The sequence below is a fragment of the Polypterus senegalus genome, chromosome 2 (assembly GCF_016835505.1).
Source record: "Polypterus senegalus isolate Bchr_013 chromosome 2, ASM1683550v1, whole genome shotgun sequence".
Classification (NCBI taxonomy): Eukaryota; Metazoa; Chordata; class Cladistia; order Polypteriformes; family Polypteridae; genus Polypterus; species Polypterus senegalus.
The window spans coordinates 4,850,671-4,866,993 of NC_053155.1; the positions used below are offsets into that span (position 1 = coordinate 4,850,671).

The window sequence follows — 16,323 nt, forward strand, 5'->3', positions numbered from 1 at the left end:
GCTGAGGCCTTCTGTAAAGAAGAACATTTAAAATTCAATTTCTCAGCTGAAAGAGAAACACATTTTAAGGTTCAAATGTTCCTGCTGCTTCTTCTACTTTGATTTTTTTTTTCTTTTCACTTCTTCTCTCAGCATGTATTGCTTTATGGAAATAACTGGAGTTCAGCCTGATAACTTGGTGTGGTATGAAAGCCCAGTGAGGCTGACGTGTGTGGGCCGCGTGGTTGTCCTGTTATCTGCTCCTCCATTGTTCCTATTTAGAGTTCAGCCTTTTCTTAGCCCTTCATAGCAAATGCAATTGAAAAGTCTGTTATGGTGTATAAAATCTGTACATTTTGGTTTCCATTATATTTTGTTCAAGACAAGACAACAGATGAACTAAGACAAATTAAAGCAGGTTTTCTTCCCTTACACCTTACTTTTGTTCATAGCTAAGTGCTAATTTGATTTATAGCCTGGGAAAGGATGCTGAGCTGATACCTCAGGCTATTGATTACTTTATGGATGGACATCTGGAACAACAGTTTGGTTTACAGCCTGGGACAGGAAGAACTACTGATACCTCAGAGTACATCAAAGGTTTTGTTGTGTGGGAAAACAGACAGTGAATTAATTCATCAATCATTTTGACAGCCAGCCAATCAGGTGCATGTGTTGTGAAACCAAGGCATGACATTTCATAATAAATATGCCTTGGTTTGAAAAGCAAGATAGAGAGAAGCAAAAGGGAGAAGAGAAGAGGAAGAAGCAAAGAAGAAGAAGGAGAAGAAGAAGAAGAGGAACGGACGAAGACGGCCCTGGTCGTCAGAAAGGCATCATGAACATCGATTGCTAAATCAAATGCCTCCTTGGGACATTCATCCTTGTCATCTGTAACTTTTTTTAAGCTTTTTCTAAAGACTATATATTCAGACTTTCCTATCAGTACCTATTTTCTAGTATTCTTTGTTCTTGTGGTATTATTATTCTTGTAATAAATACCATGCTGCTTTTAACTTTCAATGCTTTGTCTTAATGTCTAGAGTGATTGAAGTAATAAGTTAGATTTCTTTGAGCACCTGGTGACAGCTGGATTTTTGCCATTATTTCTGTGCTGCGAGGTTTATAAGGCTGAGAGTGAGAGCGCTACTCAACAGAAGGAACAAATATGAGAAAGAAGGTATTCTTGGCTGATAAATGGCATATAGTCAAGAATGCTGAGTCTTTGTATGTTTAAATGTATTCTTGTAGACCAAAAGTAATATTTAGGTCTGAGATATCACTAAAACATCATATTGTTGTTCGTGTCGAAAATAAGTAAGTCTCTTGAAGTGCTGAATGACAGGCTGTTATTCCTATAGCACTTGTGTGGTTTAAAGTGCTAAGGGTTAATCAGCGTGTGTGTGTCATTCATGGAGCACTGTTGTGGTTAGGGTCTGTGTGTGTGTTTATCTATGTGTGTGTGTGTTCATCTTAAAGTGCAACAGTAGACCAACCCGATAACGAACTTGACGAGAACACACCCTTGAGGAAACAGGTAAAGGGCAAGTAGAGGGAAATACCACGATAATACATTTTGGCGCTGCGAGCAGGGTTTAACGGAGTTATCATGTGTTGCATTTTTGTGTGTTTGGTTTCATTTTTCAAAGACGGATGGATCGTCCACAGGCGGCAAATATGTTGTAATCGCATGCTGGCATATAGCCGGCACATGTCAGCGTGCATCAACAGCTTGTGTAAAGTTTTTTAGGTGTACGGTAGAATCAGCTGTTACAGCTGTGTTTTCTCCGCTAAAACCGGAGGCAGCAGCAGCCAACGTTAACGGAATGGCTGTAGAGAGTGAAGAATCGCAGGCCGTTGTGCTTTCCTCGAGGAGGGCGGAGTCAGGCGCAGCAGTTGCACTACTCAAAGGCGCAGAGAAGCCGTCTCTGCATAAAGTGGAGGCAAAGGCGTCAAAAATAGAGAACATACACTTGTTTGCTGGTCAGACAGGTTGTGTATTGTTAATGATTATAAAGCAGTTAGTTGTGGAGGCAAAAGAGATAAGAAATAGATGGCCAAAAAGTCTCAAGCAGCTAGCAGTACACGTAGCAATGTATAAAGAAAATGGCATACAGATTAAGCAACGACCACTCAGTGTTAAAGTGTGTGCTTTGATTTCGGGGTCTTTTGACCCTGAGAAACAGGAGATAAATGTAGGAGAACTTAGTTTGTTGCAGATCGCTACACTCTCATATCTGCTTGCTGATAAGAGAGCCGCTTTGTTGAAAGGCAAGAATACGCAGCTGTTACGCTGCACACCGGAGAGCAGTTTATAGCAGAGCAGATTGCAGCTGAGACAGGAGGCAGTCACTCAAGTATGCTGGTTGTTGTGCAGGAGAAACAGGCAGAGGTGTTTTATGATAGCGAGGCGAGCGGCTTGCAGCAGCAGACAACAGCGGGGGAGGAGCAGTTTTCAGGTCTCAGCGAGGGGTGGAAAGAAAACCCCTGAGGCCAGCGTTTTAAAGATGGTCCCCTGCAACTGAGATAAGCGGAGTGAAGTGTAGACCTGCACAAACTGACCGTTGTTTTAAAGAAAAAGCACGTTTTTAATTTTGATTTACATTTAACACTGAAGTAGCATTGATCCTGATAACTTTAAAGGTGAACAGCTGTTACAGGCTATAGGGCAGTGAAACATCCAACAACAGCAGTAGAAATGAAGCTGGTTATTGGTAACACTCCTTTCAAAGCCCATGTTGATTAGTGCTGCTGAGAAAACAAATTTACTGTCTATTGGAGAGGCAGAGTACAAGGAAAGCTGCTATAATGTGAGGGTTACTTGTATGTGGTAATGAAGGAAAGTATAAGTGACAATATGGTGTGCATTTGTTTAGTGATGGTCAAATGCAACAATTGGTATAAAATGGCATGTGCCAGTATAAAAACAGCCAATGCCAAACTGTAAGTGAAAGAAAGGAAAAAGAGTAAGTGTTTTCTTCCATTATTCTCTACTGAACTGCATTCTCTGTATCCAGTATTTAAAAATATGTTATGCCAATAGTTAATCCATAACTTTTGGTAAAAGTAACCAGTGCTAAGAGAGAATTTGATTTAGACATTGAATATGAAAAAACTGGTGGATTTGTATAGCCATTGTAGACTGCAGGGCATGAGTTAAATAATGTGACTGAAAACTAAGTGAATTAAAGAAAGAAATACAGGAGATGAAAGCAAAGCAAGTGTGTGTATATGAAAGCTTTTGAATGTATTTGAATTAAAAGTGAATGGATTGGAATGGGCATTTTAGCAGTTAGTTGGATTGAAATTCTTATTGGTGTTACAAGCAGCACATTCATATTGGGGAATAAGAAAATGGAAGGCAGTGACTTACCATCCAGTTTCTGGCACTCAGCATGTAGGGAAAATGTAGCTAGTGAGCTGAGTTGAAAGCTGTTGCTTTGATAGTAAGGAGGACATACTGAAAGGCCTGTTGTGATTCACACTAACAGCTGGGTAGTTTTTAGGGTCTTTGTTACATGAGCATCAAAGCAGGAAGAGAGACAGGAGTCACATATTTGTTAAGTCTGTCTGGTAGGTAAAGAGCTCTAGGAGTTATTGTGGAGCAGGGACAGAAGGCAGACATTTTAATAAAATATGTGAGCACTCTCTCTCTCAATTAGAAATGAATATTATTTCATTCACTCTGGTTGTGGACAAAGTATGGCAAGTTGCAGCACTATTAATAATTACACCTGATAACAAGGTCTGGATTAATAGTCTAGGAAGAACATCATCCAGAAAATGAGAAACAGTGGCTGCTAGAAAAAATGACATAAGACTTGATTTGACTGAAAGCCAGAAAATACTTTCTTGCATCCATTTCTACAGACTTTATTCAAACCAGAATGAACTGTTTATTTTGGACTGAATTTGTGTGCGACAAAGTTTTTATACTAGGACCTGAAGCAAGCATCAGAATCCTGCTGAAAGAGGCCGTGGGACTGCATCATCATCACCACCATTGTCAAGCACTGGAGTGAGGACAAGACAACTGGACACTGAGAGATAAAAGCTAAGTGTTCTTTTCCATAAGCACATAACATGGGATGTACTGCATGCAGAGGGAAGCTGGTTTCTAAGGGCAAGACAGGATAGGTTAGGACACATTTGTAGGGATTTCATAGGGCCCAAAGGGAGAACAATGATCAAGACAATCAAAAAGACTATGAGGGAATCACTTTGTCCAAAAGGCCTAGACAGATAGGTTATGCCTTATTTAGCATTTGTTTTAATTTTTGTAGCCTGTATATTGATGTGTATAGCCCACTATGCTCAACTAGGTGACTTAAAGCGATGTTGATTCTGGGGTGGGTTAAATGTCAATATAGTGTCTTGTGTTTTAATGGTAACTTTGAAACAGGCTATTTTCCTCCACCTTTTTGAGGCCCATTAGTTGGGGGTCATAGATATATTCTGTGCTTTGTGGGTGTTGGATGGTGTAAAGGGGCATGAGTGGAAGACCAGTGGTGGAAAAGCAGTAAAGAGGCTTGTAATGTGCTAAGTGAGTACAATTAGGGGGATAAATGGAGTGCTGGATGCCCTAAAGACTATAATCTTAGTCACTTAGAGGCAAGAAGCTGCACTGCAGGGAGCTGCACAACAGTATCTGTGACTGTGGAAGTGATGCTCCAACATCTGGTGGTCCTCCAAAGATTTGTGCTCAGGGTGCACTTTAACATTTGCTACATTTGAAGGGGTGGCAATGGCATTGAGTTCTGTGATTCCACCAGGCTGGTCCCACTCTAGCTACAGCTGAGCTAACTGCCACACCACAAACCACCTCACACCTGGTGTGCCTTTTATGGCTACCATAGTTAGGAACTGGGGGAAGTGCATGTCTCAGAGGGAACCATAAAACCAGGAATATAACATAAGGAATTGGACATTAAAGAATTGGATACATTTCAGCTTTGAATTCTAAACTAGAATGTTAGATTTGCAGTTTTGTTAATGTAATTATTTAGTGAGTAAATTGGTCCAATAATGCGTGCTACAAAAAAAAAAAAAACAAAGTAAAGAAATCTTGAACAAAATTTAGAACAAAATAGAGCAACTAAATTTAGAGAAGTTGTTGGGCCTTTTGACAAACTGGTATCCTACATTGTATAAGACATTAAAGTTCAGAACTGTAAAGTTTATCATAGAGAATCATATGACACTATGGAAATGTAATAATATAATGTACAATGCAGTAGGTAGTTTTATGAATGGAAAGTGATCACATTAGAGAAGGACACTAAGAGTTGAAGGAGGCATTTCATATGAACACCAAGTAGGGGTATAAGCCAAAAATATTTTTAGTGCTCAAGGAGGGAACAGGAGAGAGTGTCCGCCTGTTGGTGCAGCTTCCAGTGGTGATCTGTTGGATGGAAAGACACTTGATGTCCCATACAGGATGTCCCAATTTATTGTGGCCAGAATTGGTGGCAGTCAGATCTCTCTACTGATTGAATAAATTGAGCAGGGGAAATTACTTTGGTTTATTTGATAGTTGAGATGAAGGCCGCATTTGAGGCAACATTTTCCTTCCTAAGATCAGGTATTTAGTTATTAGATGCAAATACATTATAAAAACATTTCTGAACTTTTGTTTAGGGGTCCAGGAGTGGAGTAAATAGTTACGATTGTTTAGGTGAAACACAGTAATGTGGCAGACACTAATTTGGAATTGACACACCACTTGAACTTGGAATAGGTGTTTAAGATTTAGGCAATCCAGCTTCCATCTTGCATACAGCATCTTTGGCATTTGAAGAAATAAAGACAAGAGCTGCAGAAATAACAGAACACAACAGGAGTTACTAGCATCAACTAGCCAAGGATTCAGAATGCTTATGGAATCATTATGAAATGACAATGGCAAATTTTGCAGTATATCTGATGGGATCCTAACATAAGAACTGCATCTGCTGATAATTGTTTTCTTTTTCTGCTAATTGTAGGAGCTGTGAAGTACTTCAAATGTCCTTGGTGAGCCAAATCTGCTTGAGGGACTGAGTACTTGGGCAGTAGGAGGCGACTGGAAGGGCGTGGGAACACACTACCAACCCAGACGGCCAAGGGTTTGAAGGACTCACAGTTCATCTTTAGTTTGTCTGACCAAAATAGGGGTGGAGTGTTATCTATACTAATAAAAGGCAAAGCCCTCACTACTCACTCACTGACTGACTGACTCACAGACTCATCACTAATTCTCCAACTTCCCGTGTAGGTAGAAGGCTGAAATTTGGCAGGTTCATTCCTTACAGCTTACTTACAAAAGTTGGGCAGGTTTCATTTTGAAATTCTACGCGTGATGGTCATAACTGGAAGCTATTTTTCTCCATTTACTGTAATGGAGTTGAGCTGAAGCCGTGGGGGCGGAGTTTCGTGTGACATCATGACGCCTCCCACGTAATCACGTGAACTGACTGTCAACGCACTACGTAGAAAACCAGGAAGAGCTCAAAAAAGCGCTGAAGAAAACATGCATTATATAATTGAGAAGGCAGCGAAACAATAAGAAGCGAGCGAGTGACATATACAACCATATTGATGAGTTCTGCTACTTCGGAAACAAAGCACGATGTAAACCTACACTTTAAATTAAGTTCATAGACAGGCTGCCGCTGGCGTTTGTAATTTAGTGCCTGCCCATATAAGGCCGTCCGTCAGCGGCAATCCAATAGAAACACTGCTGCTAAATATTCACGGGTGAAGGACTGTGCTTATGCAGAGGAAGATGAGATGGTCAGGGTGGTGTTTGGCACAAACTCAGCGAAACTGCGGCAGAAAGTTTTAAGTGCCGGGTCTTAGCTATCATTAAATACAGCTATGGACATAGCACGACATGGCACCAGCACAGCTGGGAAACTTTGATGCATGTACACCGAGTGGCTCACGTGAACTGACGCAGTGCACAGATAAAAGCAACAGTTCCAAAGAGGCTGAACAAAACCGAATTACACAATTGAAAAGGCAGCAAAAAATATGAAGCGTCTGATACATACAAGCATATTCATAAGTGCAGCTACTGCGGAAACAAAGCACACGGTGGAAAAAGTCAATGTCCTGCTAAAGGAAGACAATGTAAAAAAAACCCGTGCATGCAGTGTGTCAGGTCTCAGATAAAGAGGAAGACGAGCTGTTTATTGATGCAGTAAGAAACGAATCGATGAATGAAATCTGTCATCTTTACAACGATTGACAAACACGGAACGTAACTTGAACACAACACATCGTACAAATACGAACCTGGTTGAAAGAAATAATGATAATCAAATCTTTGATGATAGCAATAACACTCACAAAACAATTACTGTATATTGACAATCATGTTACGTTATTTTTAAAATGTTCCCTTTTCTTTTTCATAACTTATTTAACACACTACTTCTCCACTGCGATACGCGGGTATATATATATATATATATGTATATATATACCCCGATCTACATACTCTCAAATAGATAAGCCACACGCCATGGCGCAATTGTAGAGGCTTTGCCTCTAGCGTCGAGGTTCGATTCCTGAGAGGGGATGCACTAAGTATGTACGCGCGCTTCCTGATTCATTTTACCCTCGCATCTCCTTGGTTTGGGACGTATGAAAAAATATTCGGTTAACGCAGAATCATGTTACGTTATTTTTAAAATGTTTCCCTTTCTTAGCACAAGCACAGCTGAGAATCTTTGATGCATGTACTCCATAACGCGTTAAAAATAACGCATTTAATCACACTTTCAATTCCAAGCAAAGGGAACTTTTGTCAATGCATGATTTCCTGGTACATCGATTACATTGATGCACACATCAGAGCTACAAAAATGTTAGAGTCGGAATAAAGCGCGTTCCTACGACTGATCGGAGGCAAATTTCATTTCAAAAGACTACCCGACGGAAGCCTTGATAAAAGCGTGGTTTTGTGCACACTGAAAAGCAAGCAAAATTATATGCATTACAGAAAGCGGACTTTGTGGCTCTTACTGGGGATCATTGGACTTCCGTGACCGTTAGTAATTCTAATTACATCTAATTACAAAATGTTCAATGATCACACTGTTTTAGCCTAATGTACAAAATAATTTTGGCTGAGGTTACTCAGAGTTTAAAGATTAAGTTGGTCAAATTACCTTTTATGTTTCTAACTAATTTTTTTAAGAAGAAAAACTGCACTTTATGTTGAAATTTTGGTTATTATTATTTAAAGACAATACTATTCTGAAAATGTACTTAAAGTACTTAAAATACCGCTTTATTTTTAAGTCTACCCAATTTTAGCCAGGGATGATATTTTTGTTTCTGTTTTGAATTCAAATGCAGTTTAAAAGCATTTTTTCAGAAATTAAAACAGCTTCAGTTTACAATATTCATGTCCATGTCTATTATTTGATTCTGTCGCCCACTAAAACCCTTTTAAATTAAAAAAAAAAATTTGCGATTTGGGGCAAATTTACGTGTGCAATTACATATGATTAATCAAGATTAATTCTTACACAGCCTCTAATTAATTGGATTAATTTTTTTAATCGAGTCCCACCCCTAATATATATATATATGTAGATTTGTATATATATATGTGTATATACAGTATATATGTAGATATGTATATGTGTATATATATGTGCAGTATATATATGTGTGTGTGTGTGTGTGTGTATATATATGTGTATAGATGTATATATATATATCTATATTTGTATATGTGTATATGAATATATGTATGTATATATATGTTTATATATGTGTGTGTGTGTGTCTGTGTGTGTGTATATATATATATATATATATATATATATATATATATATATATATATATATGCCAGCAACACTCATGACAATGACAAAACAATTACATTGTCAATCATGTTACGTTATTATTAAAATGTTTCCTTTTCTTTTTACTTCTCCCGCCAAGCGGGTATTTTGTATATATATATATATATATATATATATATATATATATATATATATAGATATATAGATATATATATATAGAGATATACAGTATATAGATAGATATATAGATATATATATATATATATAGATAGATATGACAACAACACTCATATCAATGACAAAACAATTACATTAACAATCATCTTACGTTATTTTTAAAATGTTTCCTTTTCTTTTCATTACTTCTTTAACACACTACTTCTGCCGATGCGAAGCGCGGGTATTCTGCTAGTGGTGTATAAAATCTGTACATTTTGGTTTCCATTATATTCTGTTCAAGACAAGACAACAGATGAACTAAGACAAATTAAAGCAGGTTTTCTTCCCTTACACCTTACTTTTTGTTCATAGCTTAGTGCTAATTTGGTTTACAGCCTGGGAAAGAATGCTGAGCTGATACCTCAGGCTATTGATTACTTTATGGATGGACATCTGGAACAACAGTTTGGTTTATAGCCTGGGACAGGAAGAACTACTGATACCTCAGAGTACATCAAAGGTTTTGTTGTGTGGGAAAACGGACAGTGAATTAATTCATCAATCATTTTGACAACCAGCCAATCAGGTGCATGTGTTGTGAAACCAAGGCATGACATTTCATAATAAATATGCCTTGGTTTGAGACAGAGAAGAGAAGCAAAGAGAAGGAGGAGAAGAAGAAGAGGAACGGACGAAGACGGCCCTGGTCGTCAGAAAGGCATCATGAACATCGATTGCTAAATCAAACGCCTCCCTGGGACATTCATCCTTGTCATCTGTAACTTTTTCGTAAGCTTTTTCTAAAGACTATATATTTAGACTTTCCTATCAGTACATATTTTCTATTATTCTTTGTTCTTGTGATATTATTATTATTCTTGTAATAAATACCATGCTGCATTTAACTTTCAGTGCTTTGTCTTAATGTCTAGAGTGATTGAAGTAATAAGTTAGATTTCTTTGAGCACCTGGTGACAGCCGGATTTTTGCCATTATTTGTGTGCTGCGAGGTTTATAAGGCTGAGAGTGAGGACACTACTCAATAGTTAGGGACAATACGATAAAGAAGGTCTTCTTGGCTGATAAATGGCCTTTAGTCAAGAGTGCTGAGTCTGTGTATGTTTAAATGTATTCTTGTAGACCAAAAGTAATATTTCGGTCTGAGATATCACTAAAACATCGTATTGTTGTTCGTGCCGAAAATAAGTAAGTCTCTTGAAGTGCTGAATGACAGGCTGTTATTCCTATAGCACTTGTGTGGTTTGAAGTGCTAAGGGTTAATCAGTGTGTGTGTGTCATTCATGGAGCACTGTTGTGGTTAGGGTCTGTGTGTGTGTTTATCTATGTGTGTGTGTGTGTTCATCTTAAAGTGCAACAGTAGACCAACCCGATAACAAACTTGACGAGAACACTTACCCTTGAGGAAACAGGTAAAGGGCAAGTAGAGGGAAATACCACTATAATACAAGTCTAATAAAATTACAGTGGCAAATGAAACGGCACCAGGACCACTCACACACACACACACACACATACATACACACTAAAATGAGGACATTTAGAACTGTCAATTACTTAACACACAAAATGAAGTGTGGTTTGAAAAAGCTGACTAATCAAGAGAAAAAACAGAGAGAGACGGGGAGAACATGCAGACTCCACACAGACTACCACTGTGTGCTGGACTCAAATCCAGACTGCTGTGTCCTTTGAGGCAGCAGCATTAACTTTTGACTGCACCCCATGCCAGCCCACCTTCATAAGACAGCTGATTACCTGTCGCACTCTCCCACCCTTTTGCTCTTTGCAGGAAGCCTGCGTTTTTCACCTTGATGTATATTTTTGAACCTCACGCTGTCGGTTTACAGATGGAAGGTCACTTTCTGTTTCATCTTCATTGGATTCTTTGTTCCTTTTTTCCCCTCTGTTGTAATTACTGGCACCAGCTTAACATCTTTACATCCTTTTATTCAGTTTCATTCTTTTTAAGAATTTAACTAGTCATACATTCCTTTAATCTTTAGTGCTTTTTAAGGTTTGGTCATAAATGCACAACACCCCTGCTCCACCAGTCTCCGCCCCCTTCCCAAACCTTCACCCCCATTTAGTCCAAACACCCAATCAGATCAATAGGCTGCTCCAATTAACCTAGCAAAGGCAACTTGAGGTTCACCAGCTGATTGCACACAAGTTCAGGTCGGCTCCTACAGTTGGAGCAAACTGCCCATGACATCTGTGATGACTTTTTGGTCATGCTGGGTGGTCCATGGTTGAAGCAGTACTTGAAATACATGATTGAAAAATAACTCAGATAACAAAAGTGGAGACGTACCTGGGTGTTGTGCCATCTCTGAAAAAAAAAGAAATAGACATGAATGACTGTGAGATGATTAACAATGTCCACCTCATCACAAGAGGCTTCTGTTTGATCAGTTTTTTTAGATTCTTCATTTCTGAAGGTCTGCTCTCCATTTTTATAAATTCTATCATTTTAGTTTCACTCAAATGATAACTATAAGCTGCTCTTAGGAAGTTCCTTCAATTATCTTACCCACTTTTCACAAATGACCTCCAGTTCCTCAGAATCAACACTTACCCAGATCGTTGTAGACGTGGAACACTCATAACATGCATGTATTCTAAATAACAATATATTATTTACCCTCTACAACTCCAGGCACCTCACTCCATGATAAAGAAACTTGAGCTGGGAAAAGTCTGCTCCATTGGGTTGTTTGGGGGTGGGGTGGGATATTACAGCAGGCTGCTTGTGCTGATCGACATATTTGCAAAACAAAAGACGCTGAATGGAGAGGTGCGAAGGAATTTAAGGTGGCCTAGCATTACAATTTTTTTCATAGGCTTCAGGGATTCTAGTGTTAAAATGACAGAGAAATGGGTCAACAAACATACAGATGGAGCCACGTCAAATAGCCGCGGCCGTGTGAATGGCGTGATCGGCGACGGCTGCCCTATGCACGCCGTGATCCCCCCCTCCCTCTACTGACAGAAGGCGTGTCAAGATTTCTACAGTAAACACGCCCATTCATGCAATATTTATTCATTTACCTGGTTCCACCACTAGATGGCGCTTTGTTCTCAAGAACACGTTAACACACGCCAGCAATTTAGCTGCGCTGAGTTGCAATCATATGATTTTAACATTATATTTTATTATTATAATTATAACATTATATTATATTATTATATAGGAGCTTCCCTGTCTGCCTATCATATAGTGCCTTTCCTTCCTACCTATCTATATATATATCTATCCCCTTAGCTGTTTTTTATATATCTATTATACAGTGCCTTCCCTGTTTATTTACATATCTAGTGCCTTCTCTGCCTGTCTGTCTGTCTGATTGCATATAACGCTGAACTTACTGCTCTGTACTATTCTGTCCTCTGCGTGTCCTGGAGTACAAAAGAAACACCACAATATAGCAACATGTGCGAACTGGCAAGATCGGGGAAAAAACACGCGGTCACTGAATACAAACCGCAAGATGAATGAAAGAGACAATATATGTAAAAACATCATCAGCACTAATGCAATATTATTTGAAAACGAATAGCGTCAGATCGGGTTTGAATATACGCTCGATCTGACGCTGTTCGTTTTCAAATAATATTACATGTACTGTGCGCTGAAACTGCTGCACTGAATAAGCTGACTCTTCTGTAACAGCGTCAGCGTATTTAAACCCGATCTGACGCTGTTCGTTTTCAAATAATATTGCATGTACTGTACTATTTTACAATAAAAACATACATTTGATTTCAGTCAGTCTGTAAGAGCCAGTGTAAATGCATGATAATTGTAAAGGTTAGCTTTTTTTACTTCAGTTCCATTCTCTCAGTCGCGTTCACGATCCCCTCCTCCCCCCCATCTGACAATGCTGTTTTCACATAAAGACGCGCTATAACTCAAATGTGATTTATTTGAGACGCTCTATACTCGAATATTATTTATATAGGGAAGAAAGTACAATGTCAGGTGCTCATTCAGTGTAATAGGAACCATAGCACAGAGAGATGTGTACACTGCAACAAGTACACATGTCGTGAATGTAGAAAGGGTGTGTGGGAATTGTTAATATTTGAATGTGATGATTTTATATATAGCACGGATCGGAAATCAGCAGTTCTTAGCATTGCACCACGCAAGCTGTCGTATCAACCGCCTACTGTAACTTGCTTTATTTTTTCTTCACTTATAGTCTAGAATAAAAGTGCACTTGTTTTTTATTCTTGTACACCAACATATGTTCCTGTGTTTGAGCGACACGGGCATGCTCAAAAAAATAGACGTGTAATGCCACGAAAAGTGCACGCAGGCACTTCAGTTCGCAAGCATTGGTACGAGAATGCAGTCACAAGTACGCTGCAGAGCTACAGCGCATCTTTATGTGAAAACAGCATTCTCAGATGGGGGGTAGGGAAGGATCCTGAACACGACTGAGACTGAGAATGAAAAGTGAATAAAATAAAAAACTAATAAATTACACTGGCTGTTACACACTGAAATCAAATGCATGTTTTTATTCTAAAATAGTAAGAATAAGAGCAGTTTACTTCTCAAAACTGAACCGTCTGGGATCGAACTCATGACCAAAAGACTCCACCAGCGTCTTTTGTCATCTAAATGTGCTGATAAAAGAAAAGCTGCAAGTAGCCGGCTATTCCATCCCCCCACCGACTTAGAACGTGCACAAACTTCTCCCAGCTCATGCCTTGATTGATTATCTGGGAGTGAAGTGGAGTTTTATTTTTTATTTTTTCTCCAGCCGTCTGGAGTTTTTTTGTTTTTTCTGTCCCCCCTGGCCATTGAACCTTACTCTTATTCGATGTTAATTAATGTTGATTTATTTTGTTTTATAATTGTGTCTTTCATTTTTCTATTCTTTAATATGTAAAGCACTTTGAGCTACTGTTTGTATGAAAATGTGCTATATAAATAAATGTTGTTGTTGTAAACACATTTTTAAAACAGAAACGTTTTTCATATTGTAGTAGTAAATGACAAAATGTAAGCATAAACTATATAATGTATGAAGCCTGAAGTCCAAATTTTAAACACTTTCACAAAAGGTACAAATATAACAGAACAAGTATGATTTCATTCAAAAATATAACTGCAGAAAAAAGCCGCCTTAGCATGTCACATTGACACATACTTACTACAGCTGCCATGGTAGCGTAATGGTATCAGCCACTGACTAGTATCCAAAAGGTCATGAGTTCAATCCCAGACGGTTCAGTTTTGAGAAGTAAACTGCTCTTATTCTTACTATTTTAGAATAAAAACATGCATTTGATTTCAGTGTGTAACAGTGTAATTTATGATACTTGTAAAGGTTAGTTTTTTTTTTATTCACTTTTCATTCTCTCAGTCGTGTTCAGGATCCTTCCCTACCCCCCATCTGACACTGCTGTTTTCACATAAAGATGCGCTGTAGCTCTGCAGCGTACTTGTCACTGCATTCTCGTACCAATGCTTGCGAACTGAAGTGCCTGCGTGCACTTTTCGTGGCATTACACGTCTATTTTTTGAGCATGCCCGTGTCACTCAAACACAGGAACATATGTTGGTGTACAAGAATAAAAAACAAGTGCACTTTTATTCTAGACTATAAGTGAATAAAAAATAAAGCAAGTTACAGTAGGCGGTTGATACGACAGCTTGCGTGGTGCAATGCTAAGAACTGCTGATTTTCGATCCATGCTATATAAAATCATCACATTCAAATATTAACAATATCCACACACCCTTCCTACATTCACGACATGTGTACTTGTTGCAGTGTACACATCTCTCTGTGCTATGGTTCCTATTACACTGAATGAGCACCTGACATTGTACTTTCTTCCCTATATAAATAACATTCGAGTATAGCGCGTCTCCAAATAAATAACATTCGAGTATAGCGCGTCTCCAAATAAATCACATTTGAGCTATAGCGTCTTTATGTGAAAACAGCATTGTCAGATTGGGGGATCGTGAACGCGACTGAGAGAATGGAACTGAATAAAAAAAAAAAGCTAACCTTTACAATTCTCATGCATTTACACACTGGCTCTTACAGACTGACTGAAATCAAATGTATGTTTTAATTCTAAAATAGTTAAGTACATGCAATATTAGCGTCAGATCGGGTTTGAATACACGCTGATGCTGTTACAGAAAGAGTCAGCTTATTCAGTGCAGCAGTTTCAACGCACAGTACATGCATTATTTGAAAACAAACAGCGTTAGATCGGGCGCATATTCAAACCCGATCTGACGCTGTTCGTTTTCAAATAATATTGCATTAGTGCGATGATGTTTTTACATATATTGTCTCTTTCATTCATCTTGCGGTTTGTAATCAGTGACCGCGTGTTTTTTCCCCGATCTTGCCAGTTCGCACATGTTGCTGTATGGTGCTGTTTCTTTTGTACTCCAGGACATGCAGAGGACAGAATAGTACAGAGCAGTAAGTTCAGCGCTATATGCAATCAGACAGACAGACAGACAGGCAGAGAAGGCACTAGATATATAAATAAACAGGGAAGGCACTGTATAATAGATAGATAAAAAAAAAACAGCTAAGGAGATAGATACATAGATAGATAGGAAGGAAAAGCACTATATGATAGGCAGACAGGGAAGCTGCTATATAATAATAAAATTACTGTTATTACTATATAGATAGACAGGGAGTCCAGGCAGGCAGAACGGCGAAGGTTAAAAATAAATAAATTTTCTCCCCAGCGGGGAACCTTTACAAGTATAAATTTCACCGGCTGTTACAGACTGAAATCAAATGTATACTTTTATTCTAAAATAGTAAGACTAAGAGCAGTTTACTTCTCAAAACGGAGGGGTGCAGGATCAAACTCGCGACCTTTTGATTCCCAGTCAGCTGCTATTCTATTCTATTCTATTGCACTACGGAGGCAATTACAATAAACAGCTGTCAATGTCGCATGTTAAGGCGGCTTTTTGTTTCTGCAGTTATATTTTTGAATAAAAGCGCAATTGTGTTATATTTGAACCTTTTATGAAAATGTTTCTATGCTATTTTGACTTCAGGCTTCATACATTATATAGTTTATGCCTACATTTTGTCATCTACTACTAGAATATAAAAAACGTTTCTTGTTTAACAATGTGTTTACAGAGATTACTGTAGAAACGGAACAGACATGAAATGCGTGTGTTCCAAACAATGATCTATTATTTCCACTCTAAAACTCCACTTCACTCCCACTCCCACTCTGGCGGGATTATACAGCATTGCAACCATCTTTTTAGAAAGCGCATGGGGGCGTTTATGGGGCGGGGCATCGTTAACTGCGTCATAGCGGGGGATCACATTCCGTGCACGGATCGTGCATGGT

General features: G+C 38.6%; 2 protein-coding genes across 5 annotated transcripts in view; both read right to left on the reverse strand.

Annotated features, from left to right (window-relative positions):
* Positions 1-16,323, reverse strand: part of LOC120521401 — a 302,230-nt gene that overhangs the window by 189,417 nt on the left and 96,490 nt on the right. The window lies entirely within an intron of this gene.
* LOC120521375 (NACHT, LRR and PYD domains-containing protein 12-like) overlaps positions 1-16,323 on the reverse strand; it is a 112,459-nt gene that overhangs the window by 69,125 nt on the left and 27,011 nt on the right. For both annotated transcript variants that reach the window (XM_039743033.1, XM_039743032.1), the window contains exon 8: positions 11,270-11,287. In XM_039743033.1, the coding sequence (XP_039598967.1) occupies positions 11,270-11,287 (18 nt within the window). The remainder of the gene's footprint in view (positions 1-11,269; positions 11,288-16,323) is intronic.